This window comes from Lagopus leucura, unplaced genomic scaffold (assembly GCF_019238085.1).
Source record: "Lagopus leucura isolate 7727_CA_CO unplaced genomic scaffold, USGS_WTPT01 Super-Scaffold_100030, whole genome shotgun sequence".
NCBI classification, from domain to species: domain Eukaryota; kingdom Metazoa; phylum Chordata; class Aves; order Galliformes; family Phasianidae; genus Lagopus; species Lagopus leucura.
Genome location: NW_024962281.1, coordinates 7663402 through 7680023, shown reverse-complemented (window position 1 = coordinate 7680023; position 16622 = coordinate 7663402). Strand labels below are relative to the sequence as shown.

General features: G+C 46.5%; 1 protein-coding gene across 3 annotated transcripts in view; it reads left to right on the top strand.

Annotated features, from left to right (window-relative positions):
* Positions 1 to 16622, top strand: part of LOC122185573 (serine protease inhibitor Kazal-type 5-like) — a 71716-nt gene that overhangs the window by 52189 nt on the left and 2905 nt on the right. For all 3 annotated transcript variants that reach the window (XM_042881501.1, XM_042881500.1, XM_042881499.1), the window contains exons 3-14: positions 2932 to 3029; positions 6402 to 6427; positions 7324 to 7508; positions 7843 to 7906; positions 9429 to 9556; positions 9660 to 9708; positions 11329 to 11459; positions 11984 to 12062; positions 12409 to 12476; positions 13207 to 13288; positions 15556 to 15683; positions 16046 to 16109. In XM_042881501.1, coding sequence (XP_042737435.1) covers positions 2966 to 3029; positions 6402 to 6427; positions 7324 to 7508; positions 7843 to 7906; positions 9429 to 9556; positions 9660 to 9708; positions 11329 to 11459; positions 11984 to 12062; positions 12409 to 12476; positions 13207 to 13288; positions 15556 to 15683; positions 16046 to 16109 — 1068 coding nt within the window. In that variant the 5' untranslated portion in view covers positions 2932 to 2965. The remainder of the gene's footprint in view (positions 1 to 2931; positions 3030 to 6401; positions 6428 to 7323; positions 7509 to 7842; positions 7907 to 9428; positions 9557 to 9659; positions 9709 to 11328; positions 11460 to 11983; positions 12063 to 12408; positions 12477 to 13206; positions 13289 to 15555; positions 15684 to 16045; positions 16110 to 16622) is intronic.

Below are 16622 nucleotides of genomic sequence, written 5' to 3'. Positions count from 1 at the left end.
AAGGCCTGTCCAGGACAGTCAGCACCATGCTGTGGTGGCTCACGGCCTGGGAAGGTGCAAAGGCAAGCCCATGCTCTTGTTCAAGCCTGGATTTGCTGTGATTGTACTGCAGATGTGGCAAGGAGACCTGCTGTGCATGTCACCAACATTTCATGCTGGAGTTTGTGCGACTGACACATAATACAGTCTATAATCTGTAGTGTTTTTTATGGGTTTAGAACTAATCACAGTAAAGAGATTTTGGCATGAAAGGGCATGTGGTGACAGGGAAGGTCATGATCCATGGGATGCTGGGTCCGGAGGAGGATGCAGTGCATGCTGGGTTGAGGCAAAGCTGTTAGATGCTTTCCATGCATTGGGGTGTATAAAACATATTCAGATTAAACTTTTCCACATCCTGTCCTTTTGAAGCAGCAAGTTGTGACAGATTCTTCTTGGAGAAGCTTGCTGCCATACCGTGGGCATGTTTCTGAAACTTCTTGCTGCCTCTCTATGCACTGTAATGCGCAGGACTTGCTATGCAACTGAAGTTCTCAGAGGCTGACAAAGTCAGGAAACTCCCATCATTTTTCTGGCTTCCAGCTCTCCTTTGTGAACTGGCAGAGAGGGAATAGTGCCCCACGATGCTGAGAGTTAACACGACAGCTGTTGCATTTACAGCAATGCAGCCAGGTGGCGTGCAGAGTCAGCTGCTGGGATGCTGAGTTGAGCTGCATACCCAGCACAAGGGTTGTAAATGAGCAGCCACTTGGGAAGGACACTTCACTGGATCAGAGCAGTGGAGCTTTGTTTTTGTTCAGATAGTTCATGCTGGCCGAAGGGAGAGGATCATGATGTAGACCCTGGGTAACTGTGGTGTTGGTGGGATTTCAGGACTTGCTTCTTTGGAGGTCTGGGCAAACCTTATATGAGAACTGTTGTAGCATTAAGTACAAACAGGGGAGCTCTGAGGCATTATGTTGCAGTCTGGAAACTCAAACACGTTTCCATTAGCTTGGGGTTGACTGTCTTGTTGGCTGACCACTTCCTGGGTTTTGACTGTAGAAGTGGGTGCGAGCCAAAGAATGTCTAGTGTCTTACATTTTGTTCTTGCATGGGATGTGTGCAGATCTGGTGTCTCCCAAACTGTGCTGAAGAGATGGATGAGACTCACGTCTCTTGTAGCGTGAGGTGGGTGCATAACTGAGTATCTCTGGAGGGGAGGAAGCCATTCTAATGTGGTGACAGCAGAAATATGTCCTCTGAGGCTCTAAGCGAGGCACCTAGGAGCACAGAATGGGGGCAGTCAACATGCAGAGATGCAGCCCAAAATGCTGTTCTGCCTTGCAGTGTTACATGTGACAGCACAATGCTCTACCCTTGATGTTCACTAATTGAGAGCTTCAGATGAGCCCAAAGAAGCTACAAGAAACCTTTTGTTCTCAATCTTAAGTGTTAACAGTGCTGAGAGGCTGATTAAAAATGGGAAAGTGTCTTTGGAGTCCTTGTGCTTTGAAATACCTTGCTCTGGAGGTGCAGCTCATACTGCAGTGCCGGAGCTGAGAGCTCTGGACTCTGCTTTGGCTGGAAAGCAAAATATAATCTGCTCTACATTTGGTTTGTTAAATATGCCGAACAGCTATGTCTCTTCTCTTTTAGCCCTGAGGGCTTCTGGCTTGAGAAAGAGATGTAGTGTTGGGCTGGGAAAGAGAAGTTTCAATATTTTAGCGAAATAAGTGTCTAGTGCTGGTGTGGATACAACCCCTCTGAGAGGGGAAAAGAGATGGTAGGGAGGTAAAAATCATGCAAATTAGAACAGAAAAGGACAGCTCTGATGGGAATAACGTGTAGTTGTATTAAATATGTTAGTTTCCCTACTCGCATTATTTCTCATTAGACATGAAGTTCATTTCCCTGGAACAGAAGCAGAGCAGTGGGAGCTGATCTCACAGGGTGTCTGAACTGGTGGGGAGTGGTGATGGAGGAGCAGTGATGGAGCAGGAGTTGACAGAGAGCTCTGGGACCATTGAGGCTGTGCTGGGGTGAGCTTGGCTGGGACTCAGCAAGAGAGGGGAGGAGCTCTGGGCCCTGCAGGTGAGCAGGGCTGGCAGCATGCAGGCGTGTGTTGCATTTCTATCCTCATCTAAGGACCCAGCAATGACATTAGGTGAATTCTCCTTTACTCATTGAGAGCCATGATAGTGGTGCTGAAGCCACAGCACTTTTTGCAGGGATGAGGGGTTTGCAGTGCAAAAAAAAAAAAAAAAGGTAAGTTTTAGCACTGCAAGAGGAACAGTCCCTGGGAGAAATTCCAAACTAGGAGGTGAAACATGGCTTTGTTCTCATTAGGGCTCAGTTTACACCCTCAGTAGTGATTTTGGAGATTTCAGCCAAAACACAATGTCATTCTGGGGTGAGAATGGTGCTGCCCAGCTCCCACTCTTGGGCATGGAGCACACCCTCAGAGCTGCTTGGATGGACACTGGCACCCTTCTGGTGAGCAAATACCAAGGCAGAGAATTTAAGTAGGTATGCTGCCAGGAAGCTTTCCCTCAACTAAAACATCCCCAGGTGATACATAACCTACTGGGTTTCCATCTCACAAGAGTTTGCCTAAATTTCATGTTGCTCAGCCTTTTTTCCTCTCTTGTGTTTTCCCAGTTGCTCCTCCATGATTATTTTTATACCATTTCCCTTTTTTTTTTTTTTTTCCTAACTGGGGATGTAAGATAACAGACTTAATGAGAGCTGATCTACCTGGGATGGCATCATTTATAAACTCTTTACTTTTCTTCTGGAATTGAAGCTGAGAAATAAACAAAAGTGTTTTTGCAGCATCTCTTTCTCCCAGCTGCTTTCCTCGATGGCTCAGCACTCTTCAGCTTTAAATCAAGATTACTGAGATGCCATAGCAAATCTATTGCTAAAGCATCAGGATCTTCTCTCCTACAGCACATCTGATCCTGCAATGTGAAATCCCAAGGAAATGAATGGGCTGACTGGATTTCAGTGCAGGACTGAGACTGTATTGCGTAAATCCATCAATAAAGGTAATCAAGTACATAATGCAAGGTTTGTTTAATGCACTCTTGCTGTCATGCCTCTTTCTTCTGCTTGGGCTGCTTCTTGCAATTCAAGTACACCAGAACAAATCGTTTAAACTCTATGGGTTTGTGGAATTCTCCCTGTCCCCTTACATCACGTTTTGTACTACTGATTTGTTTTCAGGTGGCTGTAATTGGGAAGAAGATCATCTCTTTTTTTGGACATTTTATTCTGGTTTTGGAACTTCTGATGTTGGTGTGGATTTGAATGGTGGGACAGGGTGCAAGGGGTGGGAGGATGGAATGAGAGGCAGCGATCATGGGGTTGTTCCAGGGTCAGGATCTGGATCTCTTCCACCTTCCTTGACTGCTTCCATCCTCCTTTTGCTGCCAGGGCCAGGATTTGCTCTTGCTTGGTCAGTCCAACTGTGTCTGGTACACAGGGTACTTCTTTCTGGATCAGGATGGTCAGCCAGTTGTCTTAAATCAACACGCTGTTTTACTTCTTTAGAAGAATAGAGCTTTTAGTGGAAAGATGATCTTAAAAACAAAACCCGTCTAAAGATGCGCCTTCTCTACCACTCTGTGGCTGATTCATGGGAGGACACCTCAGTAACCAAGAATGCCCTTTGTTTTTGTTCTCCAAATAGGATACTATGCACTTTTAAACTACCATATCCTTGTTTGCTCTTTTCGTTGTCGTTCTTTTTCAATTTCTCTCAAGAATTTACTGAGACGTACCATATCAGGCTAGTTGTCTTTTCTTCCCTTTGTCCTCCCCTCTAATTCCACGCCTGAATATGCTTACAGAAACCATACCATGATTCAAGTCAACACACAGCTCTTTAGATCTTCCATTAACCATCTGTATGACCACAGGCAGTTTTCTTTCTCGAGTTCACTGCTGTGAATCTGCATGTGATCTAATTTTTTTTATTTGAAAAGAAACGTTAAGGATGACCACACACCAAATTAGGTCTTTCTACTCACTTGGCATTGGCTTCAGTTTTAAACACTAGCAAATATTCTGATTTGGGAAATGTGGCAGCAATTTATTATGAGGATTTATACTTGAGTTGAGCTGTGTTGGTGCCTCTGGCCAAATGCATATATCATGCAAAAGTATGGTTTTTTTTTCTTTTTTTCTTCCTTCAGATAGCGCTGACCTGCCTCTCCTGTGCAGCCTCTGCCTGCTTGCCCATGCTCAGGACTCTTGTGGCTTTGGTCTGCTGGGCTGCCGTTTATCTGCGTCGTTCAAACCTTGTAAATGACTTTTCTCTCACATTTTATTTGCTTTTTCTAGATAACAATACACCTGGCTCCTTCCCATGTATTCACATTCTGATACTTTGATTTCATCTTTTTCTTTTCATGCGTCTACTGAGAATCTCTGTCCTATGGAACAGTAACCTTCATATTTCATCATTTCTTTGGGAGAGGCCTAAGCAGGGCTGATTGGTCTCCCAAGTGCCAGGTGTGCTGAGAAAAGGTTTTTCATCAATAACACTGCTCTTCATTCTGAAGATAACTGGGAGAGATGAGGAAGGGATGAGGATTCTGCAGTAAGCTTTTTCTACGTGACCTGTAAGAGCAAATTTGAAATATTTCAACAGGACCTCAAGCAAGTTTTTCAAGCTTGTCTGAATGCTTACTATTTAGGTTCAAACAGGATTGCTTTTATAAAAACTGTCCACCTTCCAGAGGTCTTGACTGACCCAGTCTTTCCATTGTCTACTGGGACAAAATAGCTCAAACAAAATCCTTCCAGCTTATTTTGAGATATGAAATGGTATTTATGGTATGCCAGAGTGATACCTCTGTCTTACAAACCATTCTAAATATGGGAAGAATTCCCCTCTCTATGTGTAAGGGAAAATGAAACGATCCGCTTGTAATTTTCTTACCTTGACAAAATGCAGGGAGTGACTCAAATATGTCCCATCCTTATGGAAATTAATTGTGTTAATGGGATGATTAGAATTTAAAGCTACTGTCATCAGACTGGTTTTTGTGGCTAATGATGGTTCTTGGGAAGATTATGTCATAATGAAGGCGGAGAACCTGGTCATCTATATATATGTGATCTGACCTGAGCCTTTTCTTTGGGTCTCATTGAGCAATGCGCCAATAGAGGCAACATAGGCGAACAGCTGCCACCCTCACCATGAAAATAGAAGGTGCTTCGGTGGTCCTTGCTCTGGCTTTTTTCTGCTTCTTCTCAGGTTAGTAACCTCTGATGCTCTCTGTGCTGGAATCTGGCAGTGGAACAGCACTTAAAGACAGTGAAATAGAGGATTAGAGAGGCAGTGCTGTTTAAAATCAGCAGTGATGTAACCAGAAGACCACTTTTTTTTTTTTTTTTTACTGTACTACTCATGAGACTGATTTTAACACATTTTATAATGTTTTTTTTTTTCTTTTGCATGTGACAATGGTGAATTTCCTCCATATTCAAGTGCAACTATCTATATTTAGTGGAGTTAACAGTTAAAAAAAAAAAAAATCCTGAAACTAAACCTCCCAACTGCTTATGTGGAAGAATAAAAATTTCCAGCCAGACTGAATTTTTGCATAAAAGTCTAATTTTGAACAAAAATATACTACACCTTCTGGTGTGTTCAGAAAAATGGGAATTTCTAGTCAATTTTCTCGTTAGTGAATGCATTTTCATATGGCTGCAATAGGGAAACTTGAGCAGGAGCTCAGGTTTGATGCAGTGGTCTTTCACTTTACTGTTCATGCTGAAAAAGATGTAATGAAAGGTTTCTCGATAGTTCCATGGGATGCCACAGATGATGCAAGAGAAAAGGATGAAACATGTATTATGCATGCTCTAAATGGCTTAGTAGAAAGGAACAGATATCAGCCACTCATCTACCGACTCATTAATTCTGTAATTTGTATGAAGTACTGCAAATGGAATGGGTCTTGAAAAGGAATTTGAAGCTTTGGACAAACAACGATATTATGGGCTGGCTTTGGTATCCCCATTTAAGGTGAAGATGAAAGCCAATGTTTGGATGAGGTTGATACGACTGCCGCTGCAGTGGGAGTAGAAAAATAAACAGTTATTAACGCAACCTTGAAATTGGGATTCTAAGACTGAGAAAAGTGACACATTAAAGGAGGGCACAAAGATGCAAACAAGAAAAAACGGTGATTTTTGTCATTTGAATGACAAAAAGCAGCAGTGTTCTAGAAAGTCTCTAATGCTTAGTCCTTTCTGTCAATGTACAATAATGTATTGGATTAGCTTTTATCTAGAGGTATTTGGGTGGATTAGGAAACTGCATCAAATATTTTAATTAAATGCTTTTGATTTAAAACTTCCTTTCAAAGACTTTGTATGGTTTCATTGTTGTTTATTTTCTGCTGCAGATGTTGCCAGCCAAGCTTCAATTAAGGCGAGTCCAACCTTTTCTATTCTGTCTTTCCTTTTGTATTGCCAACTGCACTGCTTAATGCATGCTCTAAGCAAAGTCGTACAGACAAACCGTACTGAAAGATCATCGTGCTTTTCCTGTGGCTGAAAGAGAGGAGTTATTTTCTGTGTGTAGAGAGAGCCAGCAATGGCTCTAGCTGTGTGCTTGGTGTGTGATGCTGAACAAACATCCAAACTGCTCTGGAATGAGGCTAGAAATGGCGTGAGCTGTATTTCTAGTGATATTTCAAAAATGTGCTTCTGATCCAGAAGAAACTCCCATTTCTGGTAACTTCTGAGTTTGATAATTATAATAATTAAGCCAAGTCCTTTGAGACTCAGAAAAATGATTTGATTCAATGGCTGAGAAGTCAGCTTCGTTCATGTTTAATCAAATAAGCTTCTCTCTCCTTAGTAAAGACCCTTTTGGAAAACATAGTAGCCAAAAATAACTAAATGCTTCATTAATTCTCTACAGCCCGCATTCCCAGTTCCCCGCAGAAGAAGCGATTGGCTGATGCAGCGTTAGACATTATTGCTGCCATCCCTGAGGAGTGTGCTTTTGTGGTTCGTCCCTTGCACCCAAATCACTCCTCAGTTACTCCACTCTGGCCAATTGCTTTCACCTCCTGCTGGCACTTCTAGGGCTGTATGTTATATTGAAGAGCATAATATAGAGTCCTCCCCTGCAGCGGGCAGCAATTTGCAGCTGTATGCAAATTAAGTGCGTATTTCTTTTCTCATGAATAATGGCCTTTGCAGTGAGTTTTGAACTTTCTTCTTGCCTTGGGAGCAGATCTCTGAGTGCAGCAAGGGATGGGGGGGAGAGTGTGAGAGCCCCAGCTACCAGACAATCAAATATGAACGAACTGTTTGCAGGACCTTGATGGCCTCCGAGAGAGCCCTCCGTTGACTGTCCTCCTCCGTGCATTTCAGAATGAGTGCATGAAAATCTGGTCCCTCCTTCGCAGTGGGAAGTTCTCCTGTCACACTAACAGGCAGCCCATCAGAGGACCCGATGGCAGGAGGGACCTCAACAAGTGCCTGATGTGCCAGCGGCTGCTGTGAGTATCGGCCCCTCGTAGCCCTGGGCCAGCCAGTGCAGTTTGCAGTTGCCCAGCAAACCAGTGGATCCAGCAGTGTTTTGTTTCTCTAGAGGATGTTGAATAGGATGGGAACAACTGGATGCTAGGCAGTGAGAAATGATGGCAAAATGCCACCAGTGAGGAGATGCTGAATACCCTGAGCATGTCTCATGGGGCTGGAGTCCTGTTCTGTCCCATTGCATTGCACAACAAGGAGGTGGGGTTGGCAGGGCTGCTTTTAATCACCGGTTATTTTGGCTTTACGTCTGAGCACTGCGCGCCACTCTGTTGCTCACACCTCCCTTTCTTGTAGGGAAAGATACTCCAGAAACAAAGGGAGTGGTGAAGAAGCAAACAGGAACGTGAACTCTGGAGAGGTGAGGTGAAACATCGCCACTCAGCTGGCCAGCAGCAGGGTGATGCTGTGGGGTGGCCCCTCTGCTTTCTGGCCTGTTCCCTGCCTGCAGTGTGGGGTACGCCAGCTTAGCCAATGTGCATAGGTCTGGTGATGCTCAGGGCAGAGCAGCTGGAGCAGCAGCAAGCTTTGTGCTATCTGCCAGAGTAAAAGAAACCTAAACCCTGTTCACCCAGTCTCTATCGGGCAATTACTAACACAGCACCCATGGTCTGTGTTTGGCCAGAGCATAGGCTAAGGAAGGTTCCTCCTGTTTATAAAGCACACGGTTGGCATCTGGCAAGTAATTAGCGATGGCGCATGAGAGCTCTGACTAGGGCAGGGTGTGGGACAGGCTGGATCTAATTGTGCCCTGTTTATCTTGTTGATGCACATGGCTGGTTTCTTTCACCCACAGCTGTCTCTCTAGACAACATACCTTTATGGAGAGGGACTTGTCTTTTCCAGTCTTGGGTTTTCATTCAGAATTGGAGTGAGCTGCTTTCCATCAGATAGCATTGGCTGTTGTGATTTATACTTTTACACCTCCTGGCTAAGCAGGATAACTTTCTGGCTCTGCTGTGTCCAGGCAATTTAAATGATTTATAAAGCATAGCTGTTCTAGGGAAATCTTTTTTAAACATCTGACTTGCCTACATGTGGTCCTAAAGGCAGAAGGACTGTTCCAGAGTGTCAGGCAGAGACCTACTTTGGACTTCATTGTTCAGCCACCCATTCAGTGTGGCTTTTGGCAATGAATGCTCTGGACTTGACTTTTCCCTACCTGCAGAACAGGGATAAGCTATCAAACCATCTCCTGTGAGGGGAGAAGAAAAGAAACCTTAAACGTGCTGAATAAAGGAGCTTTAAGACTCAGTATAGCATGGGTGATGCTGATGTCCCAGCCCTGTTTGTAGGTCCGGAAGGTCATAGGAAAACTGCTCAGAAGAGACAGAAATGCTTAAGAAGGTTTTACTGCAAAAGTCTTGTGATGTTAACACAATGCCACGTTGGGTAGAAGGTACAAATGCCCCCTCCTATCCCTGCATACTTGGAAGCCTGAGCTATGGAAGGGTTTTTTGTTGTCTGCAGCCTCTTTGCTGCCCTCTGCTTTTTAAGATTCTGGGTAGTGTGCTCCCTCAGCAGTTTGAGAAACCAACATCTTCATGCAAAATTAAACAAGAAGGTGTTGCTTTTATACTTAGAGTAGAATCTAAGTTCTTCAGGCAGGCTTTTGTGTGTCTCCTCTATTAGAAATAAAACTCCCCTGGATCGGAAGACAAATGTGCTCAGCCAAGAACACAGATTTATTTGCTTTACATTGCGTGTTAAGGTTTAAGAAAAACGCACCAGGCAAACAATTTATGGTTTGCCACTGAGTTATGCCTGAAGGAAACACAACTGCTAGAGATGTAATTGATTGGGCGGTGACGCTGTGTGGATTCATGGGAGATGCATCTTGGTCAGCATATCTGTGTGAAACCACATTTCTGGTGCTGCTGCAGGATGAGTGCCGGGAGTTCCGGGATCTGTTCAAGAATGGGAAGCTTTCCTGCACGAGAGAGAACGATCCCGTCCGGGATTCCTCGGGGAAGCAGCACAGCAACAAGTGCATCATGTGCGCAGAGAAGTTGTGAGTAGAGGAAACCACTGTTTGTTATTGAGAGTGGTAATGGGGCCGGGTTGGGCTCCTGCAGCAGTGTTCTCTTCACTTTCTCATCCTTCTTCGCTTTCAGCAAAAGGGAGAATGAGCAGAAGGCAACTTCAACCAGAGGGAAACAAAAGGTGAGATTAAAGTATTGGGTCAATATACAAATCTATAGGATTCTCACCCAGTATTACCACGCTCAATTTCTTTGTCACTTTGGAGATCCACATGGCTTTCCCTGCCTGTTTCTCACTGATGCCCTTTTGTGCCCTGAGTGAATAGTTTGTTTGAATGCTGTGGTCTATCCCACTGACTGCAGTGACATGGGGACAAACCCCATCACAATAAGAAGCTGAGCAGAGCTGCCCTGACATCTGGCACGAGGGCAGAGAAGGCACTGCTGCTGAGAGCACTAATGAGGTTGAAAAGAAAATCTGGGTGAAAAGCTTTAAATGTGAGCTCTGAGATGCTCAAAAGTTCGTTATGTCGTGGGAGGAGAGTTCAGTCCTGTGCTGTCCCTAGGGTGGCTCGGTTTCAGCTTTCCCTGATTGGAAACCTCACTCTCATGACGCAGCCACTGTGACCTTGTGCACTGATACTTCTCTGGTGAGAGCAATTCAGCAATGTGGGGGAAAAAAAAAAAAAAAGCACTAAGTAAATCTTGCCATTTCTGTCTTGCTAGGAACTGGTATGGTCCCCTTAAGCCTCATTCTTGGGGATAATCCTGTTTCAGTGCTTTTCCTAATAACAGTGGCACACACAAAAAAAAAAAAAATGGAAGCATTAATGAAACTTGCTGATGGCAAAGCTGGGAGGGAGGATCAGCAGATCACTCAGGACTAATTGGATAGCACTGAGGCCTGGAGTAATAGAAACAAGATAAAATGTAATAACAGAGAGTGCAAGATCACACAGGCAGTGATTAACGAGAATTCCTGCTCATCAATTAGAAATGACAAAGGATAAGAAAGCTCTGCATTTATTAGTGGGTCACGGATGCAGCAGGCCTGCGAAGGAGGCAAATGCACATCTCAGCAAGGTTTGTGCAGCAGAGGTTGGGCTGACAGCAAATCTCCAGAAATACTGCTTTAAAGGGAGAGGGCTTGAGAGATACTATTAGGGAGAAGCAGTTCTGCCACAGTAGGTCTGGGGTTCACCTGGGGTTTGGCTCATTGCCTCACTGTGTCCCTCCTTCACCCTGCCAGTGTCGCACTGGGAAGGTGTGGGTAAAAAGTAATGGTTAAGTTATGATGCTTATGGTTAAGATCTGGTTATGCACCTCCTGTATCTGCTATTTGGAGTTGGCTTACTTGCAGGGCCTCAGGTAGCTGACTTAAAAATGGGGACTTTAAAGCATGTTTGTATTGTGCTGTCGTGCTTTAGATGTTGCTGCTTGGTCCTCAAGGTGCTGTTGGTTGTGGGGGGGGACTTCTCGCTTCCAATGTGAATTTTTCAACTTCAGAAAGAGCTGTATTAAGGGCAGTGGGAGAAGTGGGAGGGACCCCGTTACCACATCACTAGCACGCTCTGGATAGCCCCACGTGGAGCATGACAATTAGAGCATGGCAGAGAGCTCCTAACACGTGCCGTGCAGACAGAGGCACCTGTCTCTTTTCTGACTCACTGTTTGCAGCCATGTGGCTGTGCCACACACCCTCTTCTATCTCTCACACCCGGGCTCTCCTGTGGTGCGTTTGGGAAGTCTCTGAAGATGAGAGGGATGTGGCAGGGTGCCCTAACTGCTGCTCCTTCCATAGGATGACTGCAGTGAGTATCGTTCCCAGTTTGAGGCTGGCGGGCGGCTGTCCTGCACACGGGAGAACGACCCTGTCCGGGATTCCTCCGGCAAGCAGCACACCAACAAGTGCCTCATGTGTGCCGAGAAGCTGTGAGTACAGTTCCTGGCAACAGCAAAGAGGGAAAGCTCACGCTGCAAAACTGCAGCTTCTGCCTGTGTGGCTGCACCTGGGCAAGTCCCGAATCCCAGCAGCCCCCCAGGAGCTGCTCCTGCAGTAGGGCCGTGGCTATTGCCCCTCTTCCCACCCTCCCCCTTAACCCCTCAGGGAGCAGAGGAGAAGCAGGGTTGATAGAGAGCAGCCCTTTTCTTGGGGCAGCTCCCAAGGGGTTTCCCACGCATGTACTTTGCCTTCCAGATGCTCTCTCTCTACTCCCATAGAGCATATGCAGAAGCAGCCCTGATATGAAAGCAGCCACCTGGAGCCGGGATGTAGCGTACAGTGGGAATGGTGAGGAGAAGGGAAAAGGCTTAGGGGTGGGAATTAGGTGCAGGGCCACCAGGGATGGGGAGGCTGGTGCCTAATGACATGATACTGGCTTGCAGGGCAACCCAAGGTCCTGGCAGCATTTGCACCGCCACAGTGCTCTTTTCTTTCTCCTCTCCTCTTTTTCCAGCAAAAAAGAAGCTCAAAGAGGAGGTCAGTCTGGAACTGCCCAGCGCAACAAACAGTCTGCTGCAGAGTGTGCAAACCAGGTGAGACTGAGCTCAAAGCATCACCAGGCTTGGGAAAAGGGGTCAGTGGGTCTGGGGACCCTGACGGTCAAGGGTTACCTGTGGTCCTGGTGCTTGAGGTGCAGGAGCCTGCTGGCGAAGGCAGAGAGGCAGGTTGCATTACAAGCCCTGCTAGTTAATGGGATTGTGTATGAGCATATGTAGTGGGCAGTTCTGGACTCCTCTATAGTGCAAGCATCAGAGCTGCTTCTTCATAAAGAGCCCCATGGTTCCTAGGGTCTAGGGGGATGAGAAGGAGGGACAGGAGCTGCTTTAATCTCACTGCTTTGCTGCTTGGTTTTAAAACACGATCCTGTCCATTTTCCAGAGGAGCTGCAGTGGCTCAGGGTTACAGCAGGGTATGAATGAGAGACGGCCATTCTCCACAAACAGAGGGTGAGTACAGCAGCACTGGGATCCCAGCCTGGCCCTGCAACTCCTGGGGTCTTGACACTGGGAGAAAACATATAGAATAGGGCATATGCATGACCCTCTTTCCTTTTCAAAGGCATTCTTGCTTCCCCTGCGCACAAAGCAGTGGTGACTGCTGCGCTCAAAATCCCTCCCTAGCCTTGCCCCCTGAATCCTGCCTCCTGGCAGGCACACTCCTGTCTTGTTGCCTGGCCCAGTGCATCCTCATCTGCTGACCTGAGGCAGTGCTGTGTGCACCATGTGCTGTCTGGGCACTGAGCAACCCTTCTGGGATTTTAGGCCTGCAAGACTCTGGCAGGGCTCAGTTGCTGTGTTGTCTAAGCCTTGAGGAATTCTGTTAATCTTCCTGCTTTTTGCTGGTGCAGCCCATTCATCTGCCCCCAGCCAGCACTGCCAGCAGACAGAGTGCAAAGATCTCCATAGCAGAAATGGCTGTAGCACATTCAGGGACCAGGTTTCTGGGATCATCGCTATGATGGGCATCTGTTGCTGACCACCCCTAAGGACTCAAAGGTCCTGTTGCAGGGATTCCCTCTATCCCACGGCAAGCCAAATGCCCTGTTGAAAAACAAGGTGCAAAATAATGGCAGTGCACCTTAGTGCAGTTTAATTCCACCCTGGGGTGATGATGTGGCTGAGTGCATCTGCACACCTGTGGCTGTGCCATGAGCTCTGCGCTTTCTCTCCCTGCCAGCCCACAAGGAAACTTGGCTCAGGACTGCAGCCCGGCACCTGGCCGCCAGGGACAGAGCGGAGGCACCAACACCTACCAGCCGGTATGCCCAGCTCCCACGGGTCAGGCACAGCCTTTCCCAGCAGCTGCCCCAGTTTCTGTTGTCAATATCTAGCCTCACACTGAGACTTGTGTCCTTGGAGGGGTTTAAGTGGGTGGTAGAGTCTATACCCTGATGCTGTCCCCTGGCATCAAAAAGGAGTGAGGCTGGATGCGTCCAAATGGGAGTCTCTGAAGCCAGTGCTGCTGCTGGAGTTGGCTCGTTGTAGAAGTAAGTCAGGTATGGGAGAGCGTCCTCCAGGAGGTGATGGTGGTGGCTCTTCTTGAATGCTGAGATGTTGGGTTAAAGACCATGGCCAGAGCAGGGTGCTGGGGCTGACTGGGGGGCTGGCAAGAGGAGGGGAGAGGGAGTAGTGGAGGAGGACACACTGAGCAATAGATAACGACTGTATGTGGAATCGTGTGGGAGGGAGAAGAAGGTGTATGCTCTCTCCATCTCCACAAGAAGAAAATTTGTTATTTTTAACGAAGCTAAACTAGAAATTATGAAACTAATAGGAGAAAATAAGTTACTATAAAAAGGATGACTAACCTGTGGATCTTGCTGTCACAGGGTGTTGCCAAGAGCTACAATGATTAAAAAAATGACTTGCCACTTATAGTCCATACAGCAATTTAGTACCATTTTGGAAGGGATAGGAAATGCCTTTCTGTGGGGCTGGAGGGACTGACTGCATACTGCCTTAACTCTCTCTGAAGTGTCTGTCACCGACTGCTCTTAGAAAAATGATATTAGAATAGAAAAAGCTGGGAGGTGGTTCAGATAGGGCAGTTTTAATGCATTCCAGAGGAAGCATTAGGCATAATAATGCCAGTCTGCTTCAGGGCTTAGTGGTATTTCCTGATAGGTCTGGTGAAGGAGTGGATGCTGATCAGCCTGACTGACAAGGAGTGATTCAGAGAGCAAACCTGCCCCTCTCCTCACTCCAGGCCACCCGGGAGCTTTGTCCCAGGGCAATGCTGTCCTGAAGGAGAGGCAGCAGTCACTGTGGGGGACTGCTGGTGTGGCTGTGGTTGTACACGTGTGGGTCACACCGTGGGCAGCGGTGTCTGGTGTGTGGGAAGGCATCTGGCAGGGAACTGCGAAGGTCAGCACTGTGTGTCTTCGTGTCATCATTAATTACCCAGATGAGGGAGGAAGCAGCACATTAATGAAATTAGCAAGTGATGTTTAAACAGAGGGTGTTACTGCAGCACCCCGTGCCACTGAACCCCCTGCGTTGCCCAGCTGGGAAACCTTTGTTCTCCATAGTGCTTTCAACCCCGTAGTGCTGCTGACCCCAGCAAAGCAATGAGCCATTGCTCTGTGCTGAATGGTGTTTGTCCAGGTGAGACAGGAGGCAAAATGTCCTGCCTGCAGCTCTTCTCCGATTGCACCATTTGCAGTCATTGCAACACCTTTTATAGGACCTGGAGAAGGGGATGGGAACACAGAATTCACTTCTTTTGTCTCTGCATATTTTTTTTTTTAATTTTTTTTTTTTTTTTTTTTTTTTTTTTTTTAAGCCTTTGGTGCCCACCTTCAGCAGAGGTGGGCAGTGAGACTGAGGAAGAGAGAGGGCTGTAGGATCTCCGACCTCTGCTGTCCGAAACTTGCCATGACTCCACAGGCACCTGTGTGCCAGTGTGCTTGTGGGGTGACAATCTAATCATGAGGAGTCTTGTTTCTCCTGCTCTGAGCTCCTTCTAGCTGTGCCACGTCTGCTTTGTAGGAAAATCAATGCCTAGATGCTCCTGCTGTCATGCTCGAGAAGAAACGAGAGGGCACGCTTAATTAGTCAGAGCTATTCATACATGTTTGTATCTCTTCGTTCTGTGGGTGTCAAGTCGTGCTGCGTGTCGGGCTGCCCTTGGGCGGCTGGACTTGATTGTCGAGGTTTTCCCTTCGTTTCTGCCAAGTGTCTTGCAGAAGCAACAAGCGTGAAAGCCCTGATAAAGGACTAGGGACAGGTAGCAGACGTTTCTTGTATGCTTGTGGATTTGCAGGGAGAGATAAATGTGCCCTGGACTGAGATGTCAGGGTGGATCAGATGAGTGGGTCTGTGCCTGGAAGTGGGGTCAGGGTGGCTTTGTCCCCAAATCATAGCTGCTTGGCCCAGGAGGAGTTGTTATTTCTTTGCTGAAGGTGTGATGAATGTGCTGCAGGGCAGAGGGGCTCAGGGCAATGCCTGGTTTGTGAGCCCTTTAAGTTGTGCCTAGAAGGGTCTTGCAAAAGAACCAGCACCAAATGTGTTTTCTTTCTCTCTTCAGCTGGACTGTGATCGAATTCTGCACGGGGTAAAGGGTGGAAGGATTTTCTGCAGCGAATCCTCACAACCCGTCTGTGGCACTGATGGGAAAACATACAAAAATGAATGTGACTTGTGTTCAGCTGCCATGTGAGTAGGCGGAGAGATTTCAGTAATACAGGGCCATCCACCGTTCCCGAGTGTCTTTTGCAGCACACTGTTTGTTTTGATATATCATGACTCACTATCAAGTGTGTCCTTGGTGCCTCGCTGTTAAGCAAACATAGATCAAATGTCTGAGATTAATCTGATGACAGCTAATTAAGATACACAACTTTCCAGAGTCCCTTATTCCCTTTCTGCCCAATCATAGGATTGTATGGGGAGTAATAAATGCCATCAAATTGGAAGTAGCATCAAAGCTTTAAGGAGCCCACAGAGGACTGCCGTGATGATGTCAGAGAGCTGTGGCACTGGAAGTGAATAAGCAATGTCTTGTCCTCCCTTTGCAGGAGAGCATCAGTTTACATCACGGTAAACTATCGAGGTGAATGCCGAAAGACTGTCCCTGAAATGGTAAGTGCCTCCCTGCTATGGCATCCTGTTTTCTGTTCTGGGTGTGTGCTGGAGTCCCAGCCTGGATCCTGTATTTATGGTGGGATCATCAGAGCCCTGTTAGCAGGGTGCATGTAGTCCACGTGTGTAAACATACTTCAGATTCGGATTTAAGTCATTTTGAGGCATAATTTCCATGTTTTATCCAGACTGTATGGTAGGAAAGTGACATGTCTGGGAAAGCATGTGGCTTTTCTCCTGGGATTTTGGTGAGGCCAAAAAAGACTGCAATTGTATAAATGATAAGGATCTAATTTCCCAAATGATATCCAGGGATTTGGTTGGGAAGGAAATGTATTCCCTAAGTGGTATTCTTTCGGGAAAAGTCTTGAGTCTTGTGTGATTCTCCTATAGTAGATGAGTCAAAGATTTGTCAGTGGTGCTTTGTCTTCCTACACATGGCAGCTCAGCAGCATCCAGAGCTTTGATTTGGAGCCTGTCCTAATTTGTGTGTTTTGGGTGTATGGGACTGAC